The sequence below is a fragment of the Propithecus coquereli genome, unplaced genomic scaffold (genome assembly GCF_000956105.1).
Source record: "Propithecus coquereli isolate 6110/MARCELLA unplaced genomic scaffold, Pcoq_1.0 Scaffold339, whole genome shotgun sequence".
NCBI lineage: Eukaryota > Metazoa > Chordata > Mammalia > Primates > Indriidae > Propithecus > Propithecus coquereli.
The window spans coordinates 2,370,755-2,388,687 of NW_012149052.1; the positions used below are offsets into that span (position 1 = coordinate 2,370,755).

The 17,933-nt window shown below is 37.2% G+C and overlaps 1 protein-coding gene across 1 annotated transcript in view; it reads left to right on the forward strand.

The window, feature by feature from the left end:
• Nucleotides 1-531: 531 nt before the first annotated feature.
• Nucleotides 532-17,933, forward strand: part of CEP78 (centrosomal protein 78kDa) — a 32,187-nt gene continuing 14,785 nt past the window's right edge. Inside the window, exons 1-11 of the mRNA XM_012650656.1 lie at nt 532-1,025; nt 3,572-3,744; nt 3,838-3,910; nt 4,929-5,032; nt 6,836-7,010; nt 9,548-9,661; nt 11,146-11,210; nt 11,652-11,763; nt 14,627-14,762; nt 15,937-15,982; nt 17,388-17,516. Of these exons, the coding sequence (XP_012506110.1) occupies nt 773-1,025; nt 3,572-3,744; nt 3,838-3,910; nt 4,929-5,032; nt 6,836-7,010; nt 9,548-9,661; nt 11,146-11,210; nt 11,652-11,763; nt 14,627-14,762; nt 15,937-15,982; nt 17,388-17,516 (1,380 nt within the window). The 5' untranslated portion in view covers nt 532-772. The remainder of the gene's footprint in view (nt 1,026-3,571; nt 3,745-3,837; nt 3,911-4,928; nt 5,033-6,835; nt 7,011-9,547; nt 9,662-11,145; nt 11,211-11,651; nt 11,764-14,626; nt 14,763-15,936; nt 15,983-17,387; nt 17,517-17,933) is intronic.

Consider the following 17,933-nt stretch of genomic DNA (forward strand, 5'->3'; position numbering starts at 1 on the left):
CAAAGTACTCGTTATCAGGGAGTTAGCAAACATCATCATCAGTACAATACAAAGTGATGCACAGCCAACACAATAAAGTCCTACATTTATAGAACACTCTACAATTTGCCAACAACTGTGTGAGGTATGTAGAAACTACAGAAATTAAGAGTTATCTGTAGAAATTAACACCGACATAAAAGATTTAATGGACAGAGGAAGTTCACTCAGTCGTTCATACATCCCTTATTGAGTGTAGTCTCTGTCCTGGGCACCACAAGCACAAACACGTTCCTTAGAAATTTAGACTATTTTTTAAAAAATGCGTTGTCACATCCACATCTCACTTTTATTCGGATCGATCGGTAAACCCTTTGACAAACCCTAAAGTCCGTCTTACCACCATCTTGGACCCCAGCCCGCAGTCCCGCCCCTCACGCCCCGCCCCCAGAGGCGGGGCCTACGTGCCGGCGCACAGCGAGCGTGCTGACGTCTTCGCGCACCGCCCTCGCCGGCTCCCGCCCAGCGACTTGAACCGCAGCCCCGCCCGCGGAGAACTATGAGGCGGGCGCCAACGGCCGGGGCCGCGGGGCGGGAGGCAGCGCGGGAACTGGACGTTGAGGGGCCGGCCTAGCCTGGGGGCCGAGCCGCCGCTCCTGCACACCGTGTGGGGCCGCCGCCGCCGCCGCCGCCTGGCCGTGGGTGCCGGAGCGGCCGGGCGGCGACCCGAGGCTCCTCGGTAGGTGCGGGCTACGTCTCCGCTGCGGGCATCCCGCGAGGGCGCCCTCTGGCCATGATCGACTCGGTGAAGCTGCGCCGCGACAGCGCGGCGGACTTCTTCTCGCACTATGAGTACCTGTGCGCGCTGCAGGACTCGGTGCCGCTCCCCGCCGTGCGCGCCTGCCTCCGGGAGGGCGTGCTGGACTTCAACGCCGACCGCCTCCGCGTCGTGGACTGGGCGCCCCTCCTCAGCACCCTCAAGATTAATAAAGACCTGCCCTTGATCTCCATCAAGAGCTTCTTCCAGCCGTGGCTTGGGGAAACAGGTCTGTGGTTCCCGCTACTAGTGCCTCTCGGTCGGTGCGACCAAGTGGCTTTTTAGACAGGTCCAAGGTGGACCCGGGGCCCTAACTGGTGGCCGGTGCCGGGGCGTGTGTGGGGTAGACGGGGTGTGCGGCTTCAGACACTTACCAGCTGGGGGACCCTGGGTGAGTCACTCAAGGTCGCTGGGCCTTAGTGTTCTCAGCCGTAACATGGGCTTCCTAACAGGACCACGTTACACAGTGACTGCAAGGATTCTCCGAGTAACAGATGCTTGTGGTGCCCTTAGCACAGTTTGGGACATCATTAAGCTTTCCACAGATGTTACCTATTTTATTGAATAACTTTTTTGTCTAATAGAGAATTAAGCAATTAGGAAATTAATACATCCTAGCCTTTGTCTTCATTTTTTAAATGTGTCTCTAAGAATTTTTAGAGTGCTTCACAAATATAAGCCATTTACGGATGTAAGGTGGTATAATTAGGGATCGAAACCCTCTGATTATTCGGAAAACGTATTAGGTAAATCATGACATATGACAGAGTGATGTTATTCCTTCTAGCACTTAGCATAGCATTTTGGACATAAGAGAGACACCTCCCTGTAGAAGCTAGCCAGGTAATAGGAGGGAGCAGTTTGTGCAAAAGTCTTGGAAATAGGAGAGAGTATGGCAAGCTGAGGCTCAGGACTGGAATTTAGGGTTTGAGAAAGAGCAGAGAGAGTTGAGGCTGGAAACTTGATGGGGGCCAAATAGGAAAGGTCCTTGTTTATTTTGTAAAGGAGTTTGGAGTTTATCCTGAAGGTTGGGAACCACTGAAGGATGATGAGATGGACTTTCTGCAGGAGCTCACTCTGACCTCCGTATGTAGGGCAAATTAGAATGGGAAGGAGGATGAATAGTTGTAATCTAATGCCCCAAAATAAGATATGGAAAAGAAAGGGTGGATTTCAGACATCTAAGAGAAGGGATGGGGCCTGGTGACCCCGTCTGTTCTCCCAGTTAGATGAGGGAAGGCAGCAAATTTGAGAGACAGTTTACAGCAGCATCTTTCCATGAGACACAGCAGAGCTGGAAAGGATTGGGGGTGGGAAGAGGGTCTTTGTTCATCTTTAATGTTTTAAGAGGTGCCTGTGGGGCATCCAAATGTGTCTGCTAGGCGGGTCTGGGCCCAAGATACACAGATTTGGGCTTTATGGGGGGACAGGTGTTTCAAGGCATGGAGGGGACCTAGGTTGCCCACAAAGAAGATCCAGAAAATTATTAAGTCTTAAAGATGTTTTTTAAATGGATAGTCTTCAATATATTTATAAGCTAAGGGAAAGTAGCCAGCTGAGAGAGAGGGTGTGAAGATTTAGGAAAGGAAATAATTGTTGATTTATTTAAGGAAGAAAAAAGAAAAACCTGACCCCTTGTCATGTGCCTGGACCTTTTCTAGGCTCTGGGGTTAGCACCATCTATTATCTCTTCTGTGAGGACAGTTCAGCACATTCCCTGCTGAAGAGAAGTCAGATTATTCTCTGCATCTATTCAGGTGTAGGAGCTGTTCTGTACCTCTGAAGGGACTTTACTAAACCAAAGTCCAAACAAAAACCAAAATAAAGATGGTAGGAACCTTGGAGTCAAGGATAGGATACTTGATCTTGCCTTGTATTGTGCACTGAATGTAAGAAAAATGTATTACAGACCATTTCTCTTCAGATACTCCTTACTGAACCTTCTTTATCTCCTGCATCCAGTAGGTCTAGGTTGTAGATTTTAACCTCCTAGATATTGTTTTGCCTGGACCGTTGCAGAAGCTCCTAGTTGGTTTTGCTGCCCCTGAACTTGGTTTTTCTCAGTTCATTTGCCTACTTTGGTTCAAGTGATTTTTCTGAAATGAAGAGATACGCATAAAGTGACATGCCCACCTGGGACCAGTGTGTGTTGGTTGCACAACTTGTGCTCTGCACAGAGCCACTGATATCTGAGCTGTGTGCTGCCAAGCCTCATGGGTTAGTTGGCCCTGAGGAAGGGGTGCGTTTTCTGATCATTCCGTTTATTTGGCCCTGCAGCAGTGAGGCACATTTTTCTAAACTGCTATGGGCACCCTTAGTGTGTCAGTGGTAGCCCTGGTCCTCGTAACCTGTGAAATAGAAGCCAGCTCTCTCCCAGGCTTGCTTCAGCCTCCCTATTTTAATTTCTGACTCTTTTCCTGCTTCTCCTCTGGGCTTTAGTCATCTCCACCTGCAGTATTTACAGTGCCCTGCAGGTGTCAGGCTTGGATACCTTTGTACATGCTACTCCCTCTATGGTTAATGCATCACCCACTCTGCCCCATGTAGTCATTCTTATCTTTCTAGATTCAACTTCAGGGTATCTTGAAGCCATCCCTTAGGTGCAACTTCTTTGCTTCCAGAAGAACCTCTCTCTATATAGTTTGTGCATATCTCATGGGGCTTGAGTTTACATGTCTCCCTCCTTAAGAGGACTGTGTCTTAGCACAGAGCAGAAGCTTTTTAATGATAAATTCTATGATTGAAGTCACTAATTTTACTATAACTTTGCTTTAGGTTCTGACATAAATAAAGTTTGCAGAAGTCGTGTTCCTGCAATAAGATTGAAAGATGTGACCTTCCAGTTATGTAAAGCTCTTAAAGGCTGTTTAAGTATATCAAGTGTGCTAAAGAACCTGGAGCTAAATGGACTAGTTCTGAGAGAGAGAGATTTAACTGTTTTAACAAAGGTAAGCTTTCTCCAACATGGCCTGCAAACATTTGATAGTTGCTTTTGGAGGAAAAAAACTCAATAAATTTTTAACTTTTTCCCCTCATTCAAGGGATTGAATAAATCTGCTTCTTTGGTGCACCTGTCTCTTGCAAATTGTCCAATTGGAGATGGAGGTTTAGAAAGTGAGTTTAAATCTTAATTAACTCTCTTCCCGTCAGACTGGTTCTCTACATGCCATGTTAATTCCTGTCTGTACCTTTTTCTTACTGCTGCTTCTATCTGGACTGCCTCCTGTGCCTGTACAAACCTTGGTCCAGTCTCATGTCTGCCATGAAAGCTTGTCATGCTGAATAGCCACAGACCACACAAATATATACTGTTTGGTATTCTCTGTTTTTTGCATTTGTTCATCTTTTAAAGTTTTTCTTTAAGAAATATTTATGGGAAGGACAGAAGCAAAATGTAAAGAGAAAAATCATCGTTATTTTAGATAGTTAAAGCGTCCATGTACAGTCAATTTTAATGCATTGTGGTATGTGCCAAAATAGAAAATATTTACGAAGTGCTGTGGGAGCATATAAAAGGCTGGAAAACTCAATGGGGTCGGGGGGTCATGGAAGTAATCACAAAAGGTGATTGTTGATTGGGGTCCTGAAGAATTAATGAGTGTTTGTTGTGTGGAATAATGGTCTGGAGGGGTAAGGAAGTCTTCATTTCAATTTGAGGGAACAGAGTTTGAGGTCCTCTATGTTCTGTTGTTCTAGTAGATTAGGTACTCTAGTACGGCACCTAATAAAATTCTGGGTTTATAGTTGACACTGTATTGTTAATTGATAATCAAGATGGAGTTCTGATGTTGGAAATGAAAATAGGAAGAGACTTAGGCTTTTTAGATTTTTATTTTTATTTCAAATATCTCAAAAGATATATAATACTTTACTGTGTGGTTGGGAATAAGTTTACAATATTCAGGTTACTCAATTTTAGCATCTAAACAGAGTTAAACTATTGTGTAAACTAGAACAACACTTTATAACTGACATATTTTAGGATGTCCCAGTCCATCAGTTGCTTGGGAAGATTGTAGATGGTGATTTTAAGAATACAACTATAAACTAGAATAGACACAAGAAAAGCAAATAAATCAAGATCGTATAGGCTCTTCATCTTATTGTGTATGCGGTCTTTTTTTCCTTTTAGTTATTTGTCAAGGTATAAAGAGCTCTATCACTCTTCAGACAGTCAACTTCACGGGGTGTAATCTGACATGGCAGGGAGCAGATCACATGGCCAAGATCTTAAAGGTGACTTTATGTTCAAAATTTCATGAAAACATATTATATGATTGAGGCACATGAATATTTTGATACAAGATGGCAATTATTTAATCTTTTGATGCATATGGTGGTTACAGTTTTAGTTTTGTTGAATGAACATGACCAGTTTTTCAGTTTGAGGTTCTACCATTTAGTAAAGTTAATGTACTTAATCCTAGAAATAAGAGATTTAAAATATAATACATTATGAGCAATACTTTTACATACTTTTAGTTATTGAAAATGTTTATTGTGGCACTGAAAGTTTATGCTGTTACAGCCCTTAAATGACTCAAATATTTGTTAACTATTGTAGTTTATAAACTAATAAAAATCACTACATTAACATTTTGTAAATACAGGTTTTAAAACAATAATTTTAAGGGTGACTTAACAACTTTATATTGGTTAAAACTACTATATTTAGATCTAAAATTACTTAATAATTTGATCTGAAGCCTTTTTAGTAGTTTGATGGTATAGATCAGGGATAGGCAGGCTATGGCCTGTGGACCAAATCCAGCCCATTGCCTATTTTTGTAAATAAAATTTTTGGAACATACCTTTGCCCATTTGTTTTCATAGTAACTGTGGCTACTTTCACCCTACTCCAGGAGAGTTTAGTGGTAGCAAAAGAAACTGTGTGACTCACAAAGCTGAAAATGCTTACTTTTGGGCCTTTACAGAGCAAACCCACTGACCTCTGGGATAGATAATGGTCAAGAGTGTGGATTCTGAAGCCAGACAGCCTTGGTTAAAATCCCAGCTCTCCCATTTAATACCTTGTGACCATGGGCAAATTACTTAACCTCTCTGTGCTTCAGTTTCCTCATCTGTAAAATATGTATAATAAGAAAACCTGTGTCAATCATTCTGAGGATTAAATAAACTAATGTGTATAAAATAGTGCCTGGCATATAATAAGCACTGTGTGTTTCCTGTGATTTCCTCTTGCTGCTTTTATATAGTTATTATTAATAGAAAAATGACACTAACAATTTTCCTTTGAGAGTATCATAGGAGCTTTGAGTCTTTTGTTGTTTAAGAATGTAATAAGATTTTTTTCCTTTGAAAGTCAGTGTTCCCTGTTACCAAAATTCACTTTATGAACAGAGAAACTGATTATGTGTTTTTAAGGTAATACTTGTGGTTAAAATTTAAGCCACCAATTTCCTAAGGCCTATCAACCTGGCTTTGCATATTCTAGGCCTCTAAAGTTGGTGTGCATACCCAGAGAAGTAAGTGAGAACCCTTGGGTTAGGAGAAGAAAATATTAGAACCTCTGTATTTATTTTTTGTATCATTTAAAAAATATCTGTTTCTGTATAGTTTATAATATACATAAAATATGTGTACAGAATTTCATGTGTATAATTTATTGATAAATAAGACACATGTTAAAACAATGCCTGCTTGTAGGATGCCCAATCAAGTGTTTGGCATGATGGAATTTCGAGGGTCAGCAATGATAGGATTAGAACCAATTCCTTGATTTGGCAGATAAGGAAAATAAAATTCTTAGAAGTTAAATTAAATTGTTGGTTTACATAAATAATCAGCAGGTCATCAGTGGTTGGAGTCACATAACTAATCAGCGGCAGAGTAGAATCTGGGTCACTAGACTCCTAAACCAGAATCTACTGTCTAATCAGTCTCCCAGGTTGACTTTCCTGTCGTGTATACTTGATGTGTATGTATAAAGCTCTGATGTAATCAGCCATACTTAGTTCCTTTTAGTGTTTCTGTTGCGTTACTGAAGTGTTTTAATTTCATCTTATTAAATCTTTGAAGTATCAGACCATGAGAAGGCATGAAGAAACCTGGGCTGAGAGTCTTCGCTATAGGAGACCTGATCTTGACTGTATGGCTGGCTTAAGGCGTATCACATTGAATTGCAACATGCTCATTGGTGACGTAGGTGCAAGTGCTTTTGCAGACTCTCTCAGTGAGGATTTATGGCTGAGAGGTAAGTTCAATGAACTTCTAAAATGGAAAATACTGAATTTTTTTCTATTAACTATGCTTAGTTCTTGCCACAATGTCGTAAGATTTTTTAAAAGCTTTTTTTTTCTAGTAACTTTTATTTTGCTTTTAGCTTTTGTAAAAGTTACATATATTCTTTATAGAAAATAAAGAGTAACAAGAAACCAATATTACCTGTAAAGACTTTTGATACATGTTGCTAAATTGCCTTCGCAAAATTCTGGTCATTTTGTAGTCCACGCTAACGGTGTATGTGAGGCCTGCACTTTTATAAACACTGGATTGTGTCCGTTTTAAAACTTAAAACTTTACAGAAATGAGAAACACCCCCTCCCCCCGGCCCTGCTTCTTTTAATGCAGGTGGCATTGTTCTCTAAGTTTCATAGCTTTTTTTACTCAATATAGCATGAACATCTTAACAAATCAATAAATTTATATCTATCACATCATTTTTAGTGACTGTTAAGAGTTCCATTATGTTACCATACCATAGTACACTTAGCCTGTTCATTCTTGTTAGATATATTTTTCGCTGTTACAAACAGTACTTCGATACACATCCTTGCCCATATCTCTAATTATTTCCTTTTGGCAAATCCTTAGAAGAAAAGTTACTGTGTTAACAGAATATGCATATTTTAAAGGCTTTTGTTATATGATCTTGGCCTAATCTGATAGAGAACAATTATATTTCATTGTTTTAATTTGTATTAAGTACTAGTGAGATTTACTGGCTGTTTTTATTAATTTGGCTAGTTGAATAATTACATCCTATGCTCATTCTTCTGTGGTAAGAGTTTGTAAGGATTTATATATCTGACTTATTATTTCTGTGTGTTGTAGAAATCCTAGTCAGTTTAGTCTTCTAAGACAGAATGCCATAGACTGAGTGGTGTAAACAGAAGACATGTATTTCTCATGGTTCTGGAAGTTGGCCAACTAAGATCGAGGCACCACTAAATCCAATGTCTGGTGAGGGTGTTCTGGCTTGTAGATAGTTGACTTCCTGTATCCTCAAATGGTGGAGAGAGTGCTCTAATCTTTTTCTTCTAGTAAGGGCACTAATCCCATTGTGGGGGCTCCACTCTCAAGGCCTCATCTAAACCTGATTACCTCCCAAAGGCCCCACTTCCTAATACCATCCCATTTGGGGTTAGGGTTTCAACATTAATATTGGGGGGACACAAACTCATAATCCATAACATGGGGTTTTGAAAGACTTCAGTAGTTATTTTAATGTAATAGTATACATGATGCTTTAAAAGAAAGGCTCAGACGATATTCTCCTCTGATGTAATCTTTTTTATACCTGTGCTTTTGTGATGATCCCTTTGGGTTTAAATGAGTAGATCATTCAGCCTCAGTGCGGCTGTTATTCATAAGCATTTGTTCAGTTCTTTGACCTTTTACTGAGAGAAAGTTCTTCGTGACCATCATTTTTTCCTGGTAGGCTTTTAGCATATAATCTCTATTCACACATTCTTTGGATTCATTATTTGTATCCCCTTAGAATTCTTTCTTTGTCATTTTTATTCTGAAACTAACTGTTCTTACATTTTTTTTTTTTTTTTTGAGACAGAGTCTTGCTCTGTTGCCCAGGCTAGAGTGCCGTGGCGTCAGCCTAGCTCACAACAACCTCAAACTCTTGGGCTTAAGCAATCCTTCGGCCTCAGCCTCCCGAGTAGCTGGGACTACAGGCATACACCACCATGCCTGGCTAATTTTTTCTATATATATTTTTAGTTGTCCAGATAATTTCTTTCTATTTTTTTAGTAGAGACAGGGGTCTCACTCTTGCTCAGGCTGGTCTCGAACTCTTGACCTTGAGCGATCCTCCTGCCTGGCTAGGATTACAGGCATGATCCACCACACCTGGCCCAGTTCTTACATTTTTTTCTATTTTCTTTTCCCTTTTTAACGTAAGTTTTTAGTCATTTGAAGTTCAAGATTTTGATCATGAATACAGTGTAGTTTCTGAGTTCCACCTAGTTTTTGCCTATGAGGTTTATCCTGCCACTAGCATTCTTGCTCATTATGAACTGATATTCATTCTGTGATGTTTTTCTCTCACAAATCATGCAGAGTTACTCTTAAACTCTGTAATAGTAAAATATGTTGGATAATTTAATGGTACTAATTCATACCTAATGGGTGTGGTGTGCACTTTTTGGGGGATGGGCACACTTGTAACTCTGACTCAGGCAGTGCAAAGGTGATATATGTAAGCAAAGTGTTTGTACCCCCTTAGTATTCTGAAGTGAAATTTAAAAAATTATTGGTACTAAAGGGGGAGGATAATCATGGCACATCCAAAAACAGGGCTTTTTTTTTGGATTTTGGATTATGTGTGTACATATGCTTTTCTATATGTTTTTCTATTTTTACTTTTTCAATTCCCAAGATTAAAAACCTGCCATGGCTAGTATTGGGCAGGAATTTTCCAGGCATGAATAAGTGAAAGTTGTCTGTGTGTTAAATCTGTATAGAGTTGGCAAGTGACCCTTTGTCTTTTATCACAAGCACTTGACCTGCAACAGTGCGGCCTCACCAATGAAGGAGCAAAGGCTTTACTGGAGGCCCTTGAAACCAACAGAACTCTCGTTGTTCTGGATATAAGAAAAAATCCACTCATTGGTATGTCACCACAGTTTTTTTTTCTTGACTAACAAATAGCAAGAAAAAAAGAATTTGTTCCTGTATTGACAATTTTTAAAACTTAATGTGTTTACTTTCGTAATCTTACACTTTTCTAATCTTGCACTTCCTTATGTTCTTAGCAGGAAATTTACTGATTAAAATGAATTATACTTGTAACTTGCTTTTGGCTGCTACTCTGTATAGAGGTGAATCTAGAAAATAGATCTGCTTCCACTAAGAGCATTATTTTCTTCTTGTAGTACCTGTGAATTCTTGGAAAGACTATTTCATTCATACTTGACAAGTAATTTTTGAATACTTCTGTGTGCCAGACACAGGTTTAGGCACCAAGCATGTAGCAGTGAACTAGCTAGGCAAAGTCTTGCCCTCATGAATCTTACATTCCAGTGGGGGAGTGCTGATAAAAACAAGTAAACAGATAAGTAATGTAATTTAGGTAGTAGGAAGTGCAAAAATACCTTAAGGTAAGAAGACACATGGGGGCAGGTGGGACTATATTAGATAGGTTTGTTTGGGGACAGCTTCACTGGAGAAGTGACATTTGAGTAGAGACTTAAGAGAGGAACAAGCCCTGGAAGATCCAGAGAAAGTACATTCTAGGACGAGGAGGCAATGAGTACATAGAAGAGGTGGCAGGGTGGGTGGATTATTTAAGGAAAAGCAAGAGCACTGAATGAGGGGGAGCATGGTCTGCTGTGAGGTCAGATAGCTAGCGAGTGGCCTGATCTAAATGAGCTGAAAGCAACGGGAGGGTTTTGAAGTAAAAAAAGGCATGATCCGAGTAGTGTTTCAGTCAGATGACTCTGGTGTAGAGAATAGACTTGGGGAGCGGGGAAACAGATAAAAGGAAAAATAAGGGGACCAGTTATGAGACCTTCATGAAATGGTCCAAGTGGGAGGTGGTTATGGCTTATCTTAGAGTAGAAGGCTGGAGGCAGTGAAAACTGGTTGAAGCAAGGTATAGCTAACAAGATGTGCAGACAGATTTGATGTGGAGCATAAAGGAAATAATAATTTTTTAAGTCCTAAATGATTATTTAGGGTAGTACAACTGGGTAGCACCATTTACTGAGAAAAGGAGGCTGTGGAAAAGAACAGCTTTGAGCATGTATCATGACTTTAATTTGGCTACATTAGGTGCTTTTTCGGTAGCCAGGTGTCTGAACAGTGTCCAGGCTATTGATTTTCTCCCAAAGTCCCTTTAGTTCCAAAGTGTTTAAATTTGGTCTTTGCTGCTGCCAAAGTGGTAGCCACTGGGGGCAATATGCGAAGTGGCATACTTTGATCTTACGTTTTTGAGGAAGAAGTTAGAATACTCAAAGAGGGAAATAGGTATATAATTATATGTTTCATATTTAATTTTATGGGAAAAGCAATAATTACTTGGCTTTTTGTTTTAAATGGAAATAACCACTCATTGGGAAACAATTGCTATAATTTGAATTTTCATTTTACTTTAGATCATTCTATGATGAAAGCAGTTATCAAAAAAGTTCTCCAGAATGGAAGGAGTGCTAAGTCAGAGGTATAACATGTTTTATTCCTCTAGAAAGAATTTTTTTAATTGCTGGTTTTTCTTCTGTTTTTGTTTGGTTTTGTTTTTTAAAGAAATGGGGGTCTCACTGTATTGCCCAGGCTAGCCTTGAACTCCTAGGCTCAAGCAATTTTCCTACCTCAGCCTCCTGAGTAGCGGGGATTACAAGCACATGCCACTGTGCCTGACTCCTCTTCTGTTTTTAGTAAAGTAAAATTAAGGCACTTTTCTGCCATCTTAAATTAAAGTTTTCAGTCAGATAAAATGACTTTTCTGTTTTTGAAAATATTGTATGATTTTTTAATTTGTGGTCCCAGAGCTGCTGATTGCAAACCTGTTATTAACTCAGGATATGTTAATAATTTCTAGTTAAAACCAAACTCCCATGAATTACCTATAACTGAAATGGAATATTTACTATCTCTCTTCTAGTACCAATGGATAACTTCTCCATCAGTGAAGGAACCACTGAAAACTGCTAGACAGAAAAAGAAAACTATAATTCTAGGAAGTGGTCGAAAAGGAAAAGCTACTATTAGAATTGGTAACCCTTTCTGTCTTGGCTTTTTATGTGTTCCGGTGTGCTAAAATTAAAATCTCTTCTCATTTTGTAGTATCAACAATAGCAACCAATATTGACTACGTGCATATTATGAGGACTAAAATTGTTTTGATAGTGATTATGAGAATTTATGAAATGTAGAAATATTAATGAATCATTAGGAAAGGGATGCCAGTACTTCCATTTTTTTTTAATTAACTATATTGTTTGTTTTTCATAAAATATTCATCATTTTGAACATGTTTCCTGGTTGATGATTACTTTTGATACTTTGCAGTTGAAATTTGGGATGCACTTTGATGACAGTTTTAGTAGTGCTTTTGAATGGTTTCTTCTTTTTTTTTTTTTTTTTTGAGACAGGGTCTCACTCTGTTGCCCAGGCTGGAGTGCAGTGACATCATCATAGCTCACTGAAACCTCAAACTCCTGGGCTTAAGCAATCCTCCTACCTCAGCTTCCTAAAATGCTGAGATTACAGGCGTGAGCCACTGCAGCTGGCCAAGTGTTTTTTTTTTTTTTAATGAAGAATTATCATTTCATGCTATAGGAAACAAAATTTTTTCCTAGTTCCATTTTTTTCCCCTTGATCCATCCTCCTCCCTTGCAATTTCTTATCCAAAGTTATTTAATCAGGTAACACCTTTCAATGATGAAAAAAATCTTAAAGTATACATAATGCTTATAAAACAATACTGCAGACAAGTTTATTGACCTGAGATGGAACATTTTAGAAAAGCATTTTCTAATGTTTGCTATAATGTATATTAATCTTCCAAGTAATAGTCTAGAATGTTAAAATTAAGTCTATGGTTTCATGACCAAGTATAATGAAAATTCTTTGTTATAAAACTCTTTAACAACTGGTGACATAAATGTTACATTCTCTGAATATGTAAATTTGGTATAATCTAGTCCTGATACTTTTGTATTGTTTCTAAAGAGTCCTTAACTTTTATTTTCTATAACATATTATCTTTAGTCACAAATAGCTTTTTATATATGATAAGAATCAATGACAGAGTATAATAAATTAAGCCAAATCTATGGTGAAACTGACCTTTTGTTGTAAGTAACTTTGAATTTTGAAACAATAAAACCATAAGAATTAATATAGAGGAAACAAAATAAATTTTTCAAGTTCATAATCTGCCAATTTCCCAGAAACAGGTTTGTGGTAACTTTAGTTATATACCAAATACATTAAGATCACCAAACAGTTAACAGCAAATAATGTTTTATTTGGATGCTACCTGAAACTGTTATTGTTTGACTTAGTATCACTGACCTGTACACTTAAAATTGATTGAGCTATAAAACTTAATAATATAACATAATATATAAGACATCTTAGAAATTATGTAATTTTGGTAGCTAGTGGTATATAACAGGATATCATGGAATGAGAATAAAAACCAAAACTTTTTTCATACTTAGCATGATTAAAGAAAACAGAAATGTGACTGAAGTTTACAAGCTCACTGGGCTATTTTAAGAATAATTTTATTTCTTGGGCTTTTTTTTTTTTGGATTTGCCTCAGTTATTTGGAGACATAGAGGTAAGCTAAACCGTGTCTGGCTGTGTAGTTAGATTTCAGTGAACATAAGGGTTAAATAATTTATGTAAATTGTGTCACATTCATATTGCAATTATGTATGCAGAAAGAAGATAGGAACTTTTATTAGAATTTTTTTTGTCTCCCAATGAAATAAGTATAAATTCTTTGAGTTTTAATTAAAAATATATTTGCATTAGTTTCTGAAAGTGAGGGAGAAGGTATATGCACACAAATAATACACAGGAACATCCTTTGAGTGTAATTAAGTTGAAAAACAGAAATGAAATAACACAAGATGAACAGAGCTCCTATATATTTTAAGAGGCATTTGTCCAGAGAAATTGCACAGGACCATGTGATGATTATCAATAAGTTACACTACATGAAATTTTTGTGCTGTATTAACACGTGCACTTTATTTTAAATGCCATCCTAATACTGCTAAAGTAAGATTTTGTATAGTAAAATAGGTTAGAAGGATAAATATAACCATTTTAATAAAGCCATAGTTTTCCTCAGTGATATTAGAGACAAATATTTCAATGTGAATTTTAATATATGATTTGTTCTGAATAAAGTATTATTATGTAGGTGTAGGTTTTGCTACCAAATATTTTCTATAAAGATACTTGACTCTTTAATATTGAAATACAGGATAAGTCTCTACATTTCATTTTTTAGCCACTGGATTTTATTATTTTTTTCTTTTGTGTTTTCTATAAAACTAAATGAGCACTGAAGGTCAGCAGACTTACAGGAGGGTAATATTGACTCACCTATCACTCAGCAACCTTCAGTCTTACAACTTTGATAGTTTTTACATGGTAAAATTAATCTAAAATTAAAATTTTAGTCTAATTGTCTAATTCAGAAGGTTCTGTTTGGCAAGGGTCATGGGTGTATCTATATTTATCTATACTTGAGATTCCGAAATGCCAGAGATGTTCTGAGATTCAATAAAGTGAATATTTCTGCATGATGCATAATGAAATGTATCATGTTTAATCTTTCATAATTTGAGATATATCTTTTATTTACTTTTGTGTGCTCTATGTGTCTCATATATTCAACCTATAGTTAAAATAATAACTTGTTACTCTAGAGAACTTAGATTTTTAAAACATTGTTGGCCCATTTTAAAACATTTTTATAAATTGATCCTGTTTTTAATGGCCTTGGTATTATCGTCAGGTGCCCATTTTGTATTCTTTTAAGAGTATGTACATATGATAATCTGTAGACTTTAAGTGCATCTTTATTCTTTCTTTTTAACACTTTCTCAAACATAGGATTTGCTGCAAAGAAACCTGTAAGTAATGGAAGAAAACATTCCCTTGGTAAAGAACACTATGCTCCTATACCTCTACCGCCTGGCGTGTCTGGTTTCTTGCCGTGGCGTACTGCAGAACGTGCAAAAAGGAACAGGTATTTTTTAGTCATTCAGAATTCTTTATTTTGGAGCTTCTGTAATGTGGGAGTTCTCTTGGTTGTTTCTGTAGGGGGAAAAATGACTCACGCATGTCTTCTGCCTCATGAGTCCTTTGAGGAAGAAAAGCAAAAAATAATTAGGGGTTTCAAGTTATTTCTTAAGTGCCACAGCGTGTTGTAGCCCTGTGGGAATCCAGAGGAAACTGAAATTATCTCCAATTGTGCAGGTGAGAAAAGGTTTCATTTAAAGCATATATAGTTAAACCAAGCCCTACAGCACAGAAGTAGGAATTTGGATATGTAGGAATGGGGAAAGGGGCATTTTAAACATAGGAAATAGTTTACTGCAAAATGGACGAGAAGTATGGATTAGACTTAATCTAACTCAGTCAGCTGGCCTAATTCTCATTTTAGTGGATCATATTTAGGGAATCAAACTAGATTTAACTAGTTTTAGCCAATTACTTACCCAGGGAATGGCTGTTCATAGTTATTTTTGTCAAAAAAGTCTTCTAAAATTGTTATATTATAATTTTAGGCTTTTTAAGTGAATTAGATTACTGTAAATTATTTTCAAATGAATGACCTGGTAGTAGTCAAGAAATTGAGGATAACAATTGCTTACGAAAACAAAGAGAATTGATTTTAAATAGGACTTGGAAAAATATCTGTTCAGTTGCTCACATTAAATCCATGTGTATAATCTTCATTAGGCAAGTGACTACTAAACTTTTCACAAATGGTGTTTCGAACCATTATTGCATAAATTGTAAGGCTGAGGCCCCAATCTTTACGCTTTACGTTTATAACTTTGTGGTTTCATATCTTCTTCTTGAAACAGTTACTAATCTCAAGTTTATCCTGGTCACAAGGAGTTGTAAATTAGTGAACAATTAAAATCACCAGTTAAAGAACTTAGACTGGAAATCACAACTATCCTGAACGAAGGAACTGAATGTGTCCCTTGGAAGATCAGAGAGTTAGCACAAAGACATTCTGCTAAATTCTGTTCAATTTTCTCCATAGCAGAGCCTTCCAGATTGTTATTTTGATGTTACTTATTTCCATACACAGTTCTGTATGGATAGTATACTAATAAGTGTTATTACCTGATGTTAATTGGTGTTGTGTTTACATCAAAATATAACTTAATTTATTGATATCTCTTTAGGGGCTTTCCATTAATCAAAACTCGTGATATACATAATCAGTTGCAGGTATGTAGTTATCATATGTATATGTAGGGGGTTGGAGTGGGAAAGAGGTGAAGATCATTCTGAGTGCTTTTAAAACTGAACAGAGCCTTATGGAAAACATTTTCCTCCCTGAAGTGAATCCATTTAAAAATTTCCAGGTTGCTCTCCCATTACTATGGTACAGTTTTGTGGGTATGTCACACAATGGGGGCCTTGTGGTTTCATCTGTAGACAGAGAAGCCATTTCTTCCACGAATCAGCTGTTGCCCAGTGAAACAAATTTGAGTACTATTTCTAACCTGACACATGGAGATAGCACAGTCAAGAATGTCCTTAAAAGTTTTCAAGAAATGATTTTTGGGGGAGATATATATACACATACACACACACACACACACACACACACATACACACACACATATGTATACATACAAATATATATATATTTTTAGATCCTAAAGCCAAACCAAAGCAACCAATCCCAAAACCTCTGCTTTTTCAGAGTTTTTCTTCCTCCCTCACCAGGATCACACACATTTCCTGTCATATTGCCTCACGGTGTTGGAGCAAGCTAATTCTGTCAGAGTATCAGGTTCTCTTTCCCAGTTGTCCTGGGAGACTCTGTGATTTCTCTGTGAAGGATCACACTGCTGACATCAGAGAGGGGCACTCTGTGTGTCCATCCATACTGCCCCTTGCATGCCTTGCTGCTTATGGTAGAAATTATACCCTAGTGACTGTCTTCTGTACAATTATGTAATTCTGGCACTCTTCTTTTTGATCAGTAGACTTTTTATGGGATTGTGACCAGATCAATTTTTAAATGTTTGGAAACATCATATTCAACAACATTCCATTGGCAGTGAAACTTGACAGGAGAATTGTATTGTTATTACACTAGTTTTGGCTTAAAGGATGAGGAAAAGATGAGGTTTTTGATGTGTGAGTTTTAATTGTATGTGCGTATATGTATACGATTTATTTTAAAAAATTCTAGTTTTTATTGTTCACAGTTTAGCTATATTGACTTTTTAATTATTCTTCTAATTATTATTTTCCTCCTAAAAATTATACTTTCTTCTAGATTATTTGTGTCTGATGGTAGAGAATACATTTCTCATCTGCAGTGTAAAGTTGATCTGAGAAAAAATGTTTACCCTCACTCCTCACTTGGTTTATGTGAAAGAAATTTAATAAAATAACATGAGCAATTACAAATATTAATCCATGTATGACAAAATTCTATATATTAACATAGCAAGAATAAGTGTCTTTTTACTTTGTTATTGATTGTTTTAGGCTAAGGAGTAGTGAAAGACATTGATAGACAATGACTTAATACTTCAGAAAGATCACTTTGATTAGATTTCTTTAATATTTGGTATTTTGTTTATATTATTACTTACACAATCTTGTCCTCTTTAAGCAACCAGGTTTTCCTGTGACTGTGACAGTTGAGAGTGCTTCATCCTCAGAAATTGAGGAGGTTGATGATTCTTCAGAAAGTGTTCATGAAGTGCCTGAGAAAACCAGTTTAAAACAAGAAGCATTACAGGTACAAAGCTGTCACTTTAAAGATATGGAGAGGGTTATTTCAAACTGTATTTAGTATTTGACAGTGGCTAGATTATGAATCAATGCTGTTTACAGCTTGCATGGGGATTCTGTTTTCCCCTGCCTTCTATCTTGTATCCCCTTAAATGGTTCCTTATCTTAGAACAAGGTGAAAGGAGGACATTTGAACCCTAAGAAATAAAAATCAAAACATGTCAATAGTAGTATATTTTCATTTTTTTTAGAATCTTAAAATATTAGATTTAGGGAAAGCCTTAATTATCGTAAGATACACTCAAAGAAATTGAGTACTAAATGAATGTAGTCATCTGATTTAGGGCTTTTATATTACAGAACAGGAAATTGATGGTTCTAGCTGAACTCTCTTTTTAAAAAATTATTTTTATACATATGTATT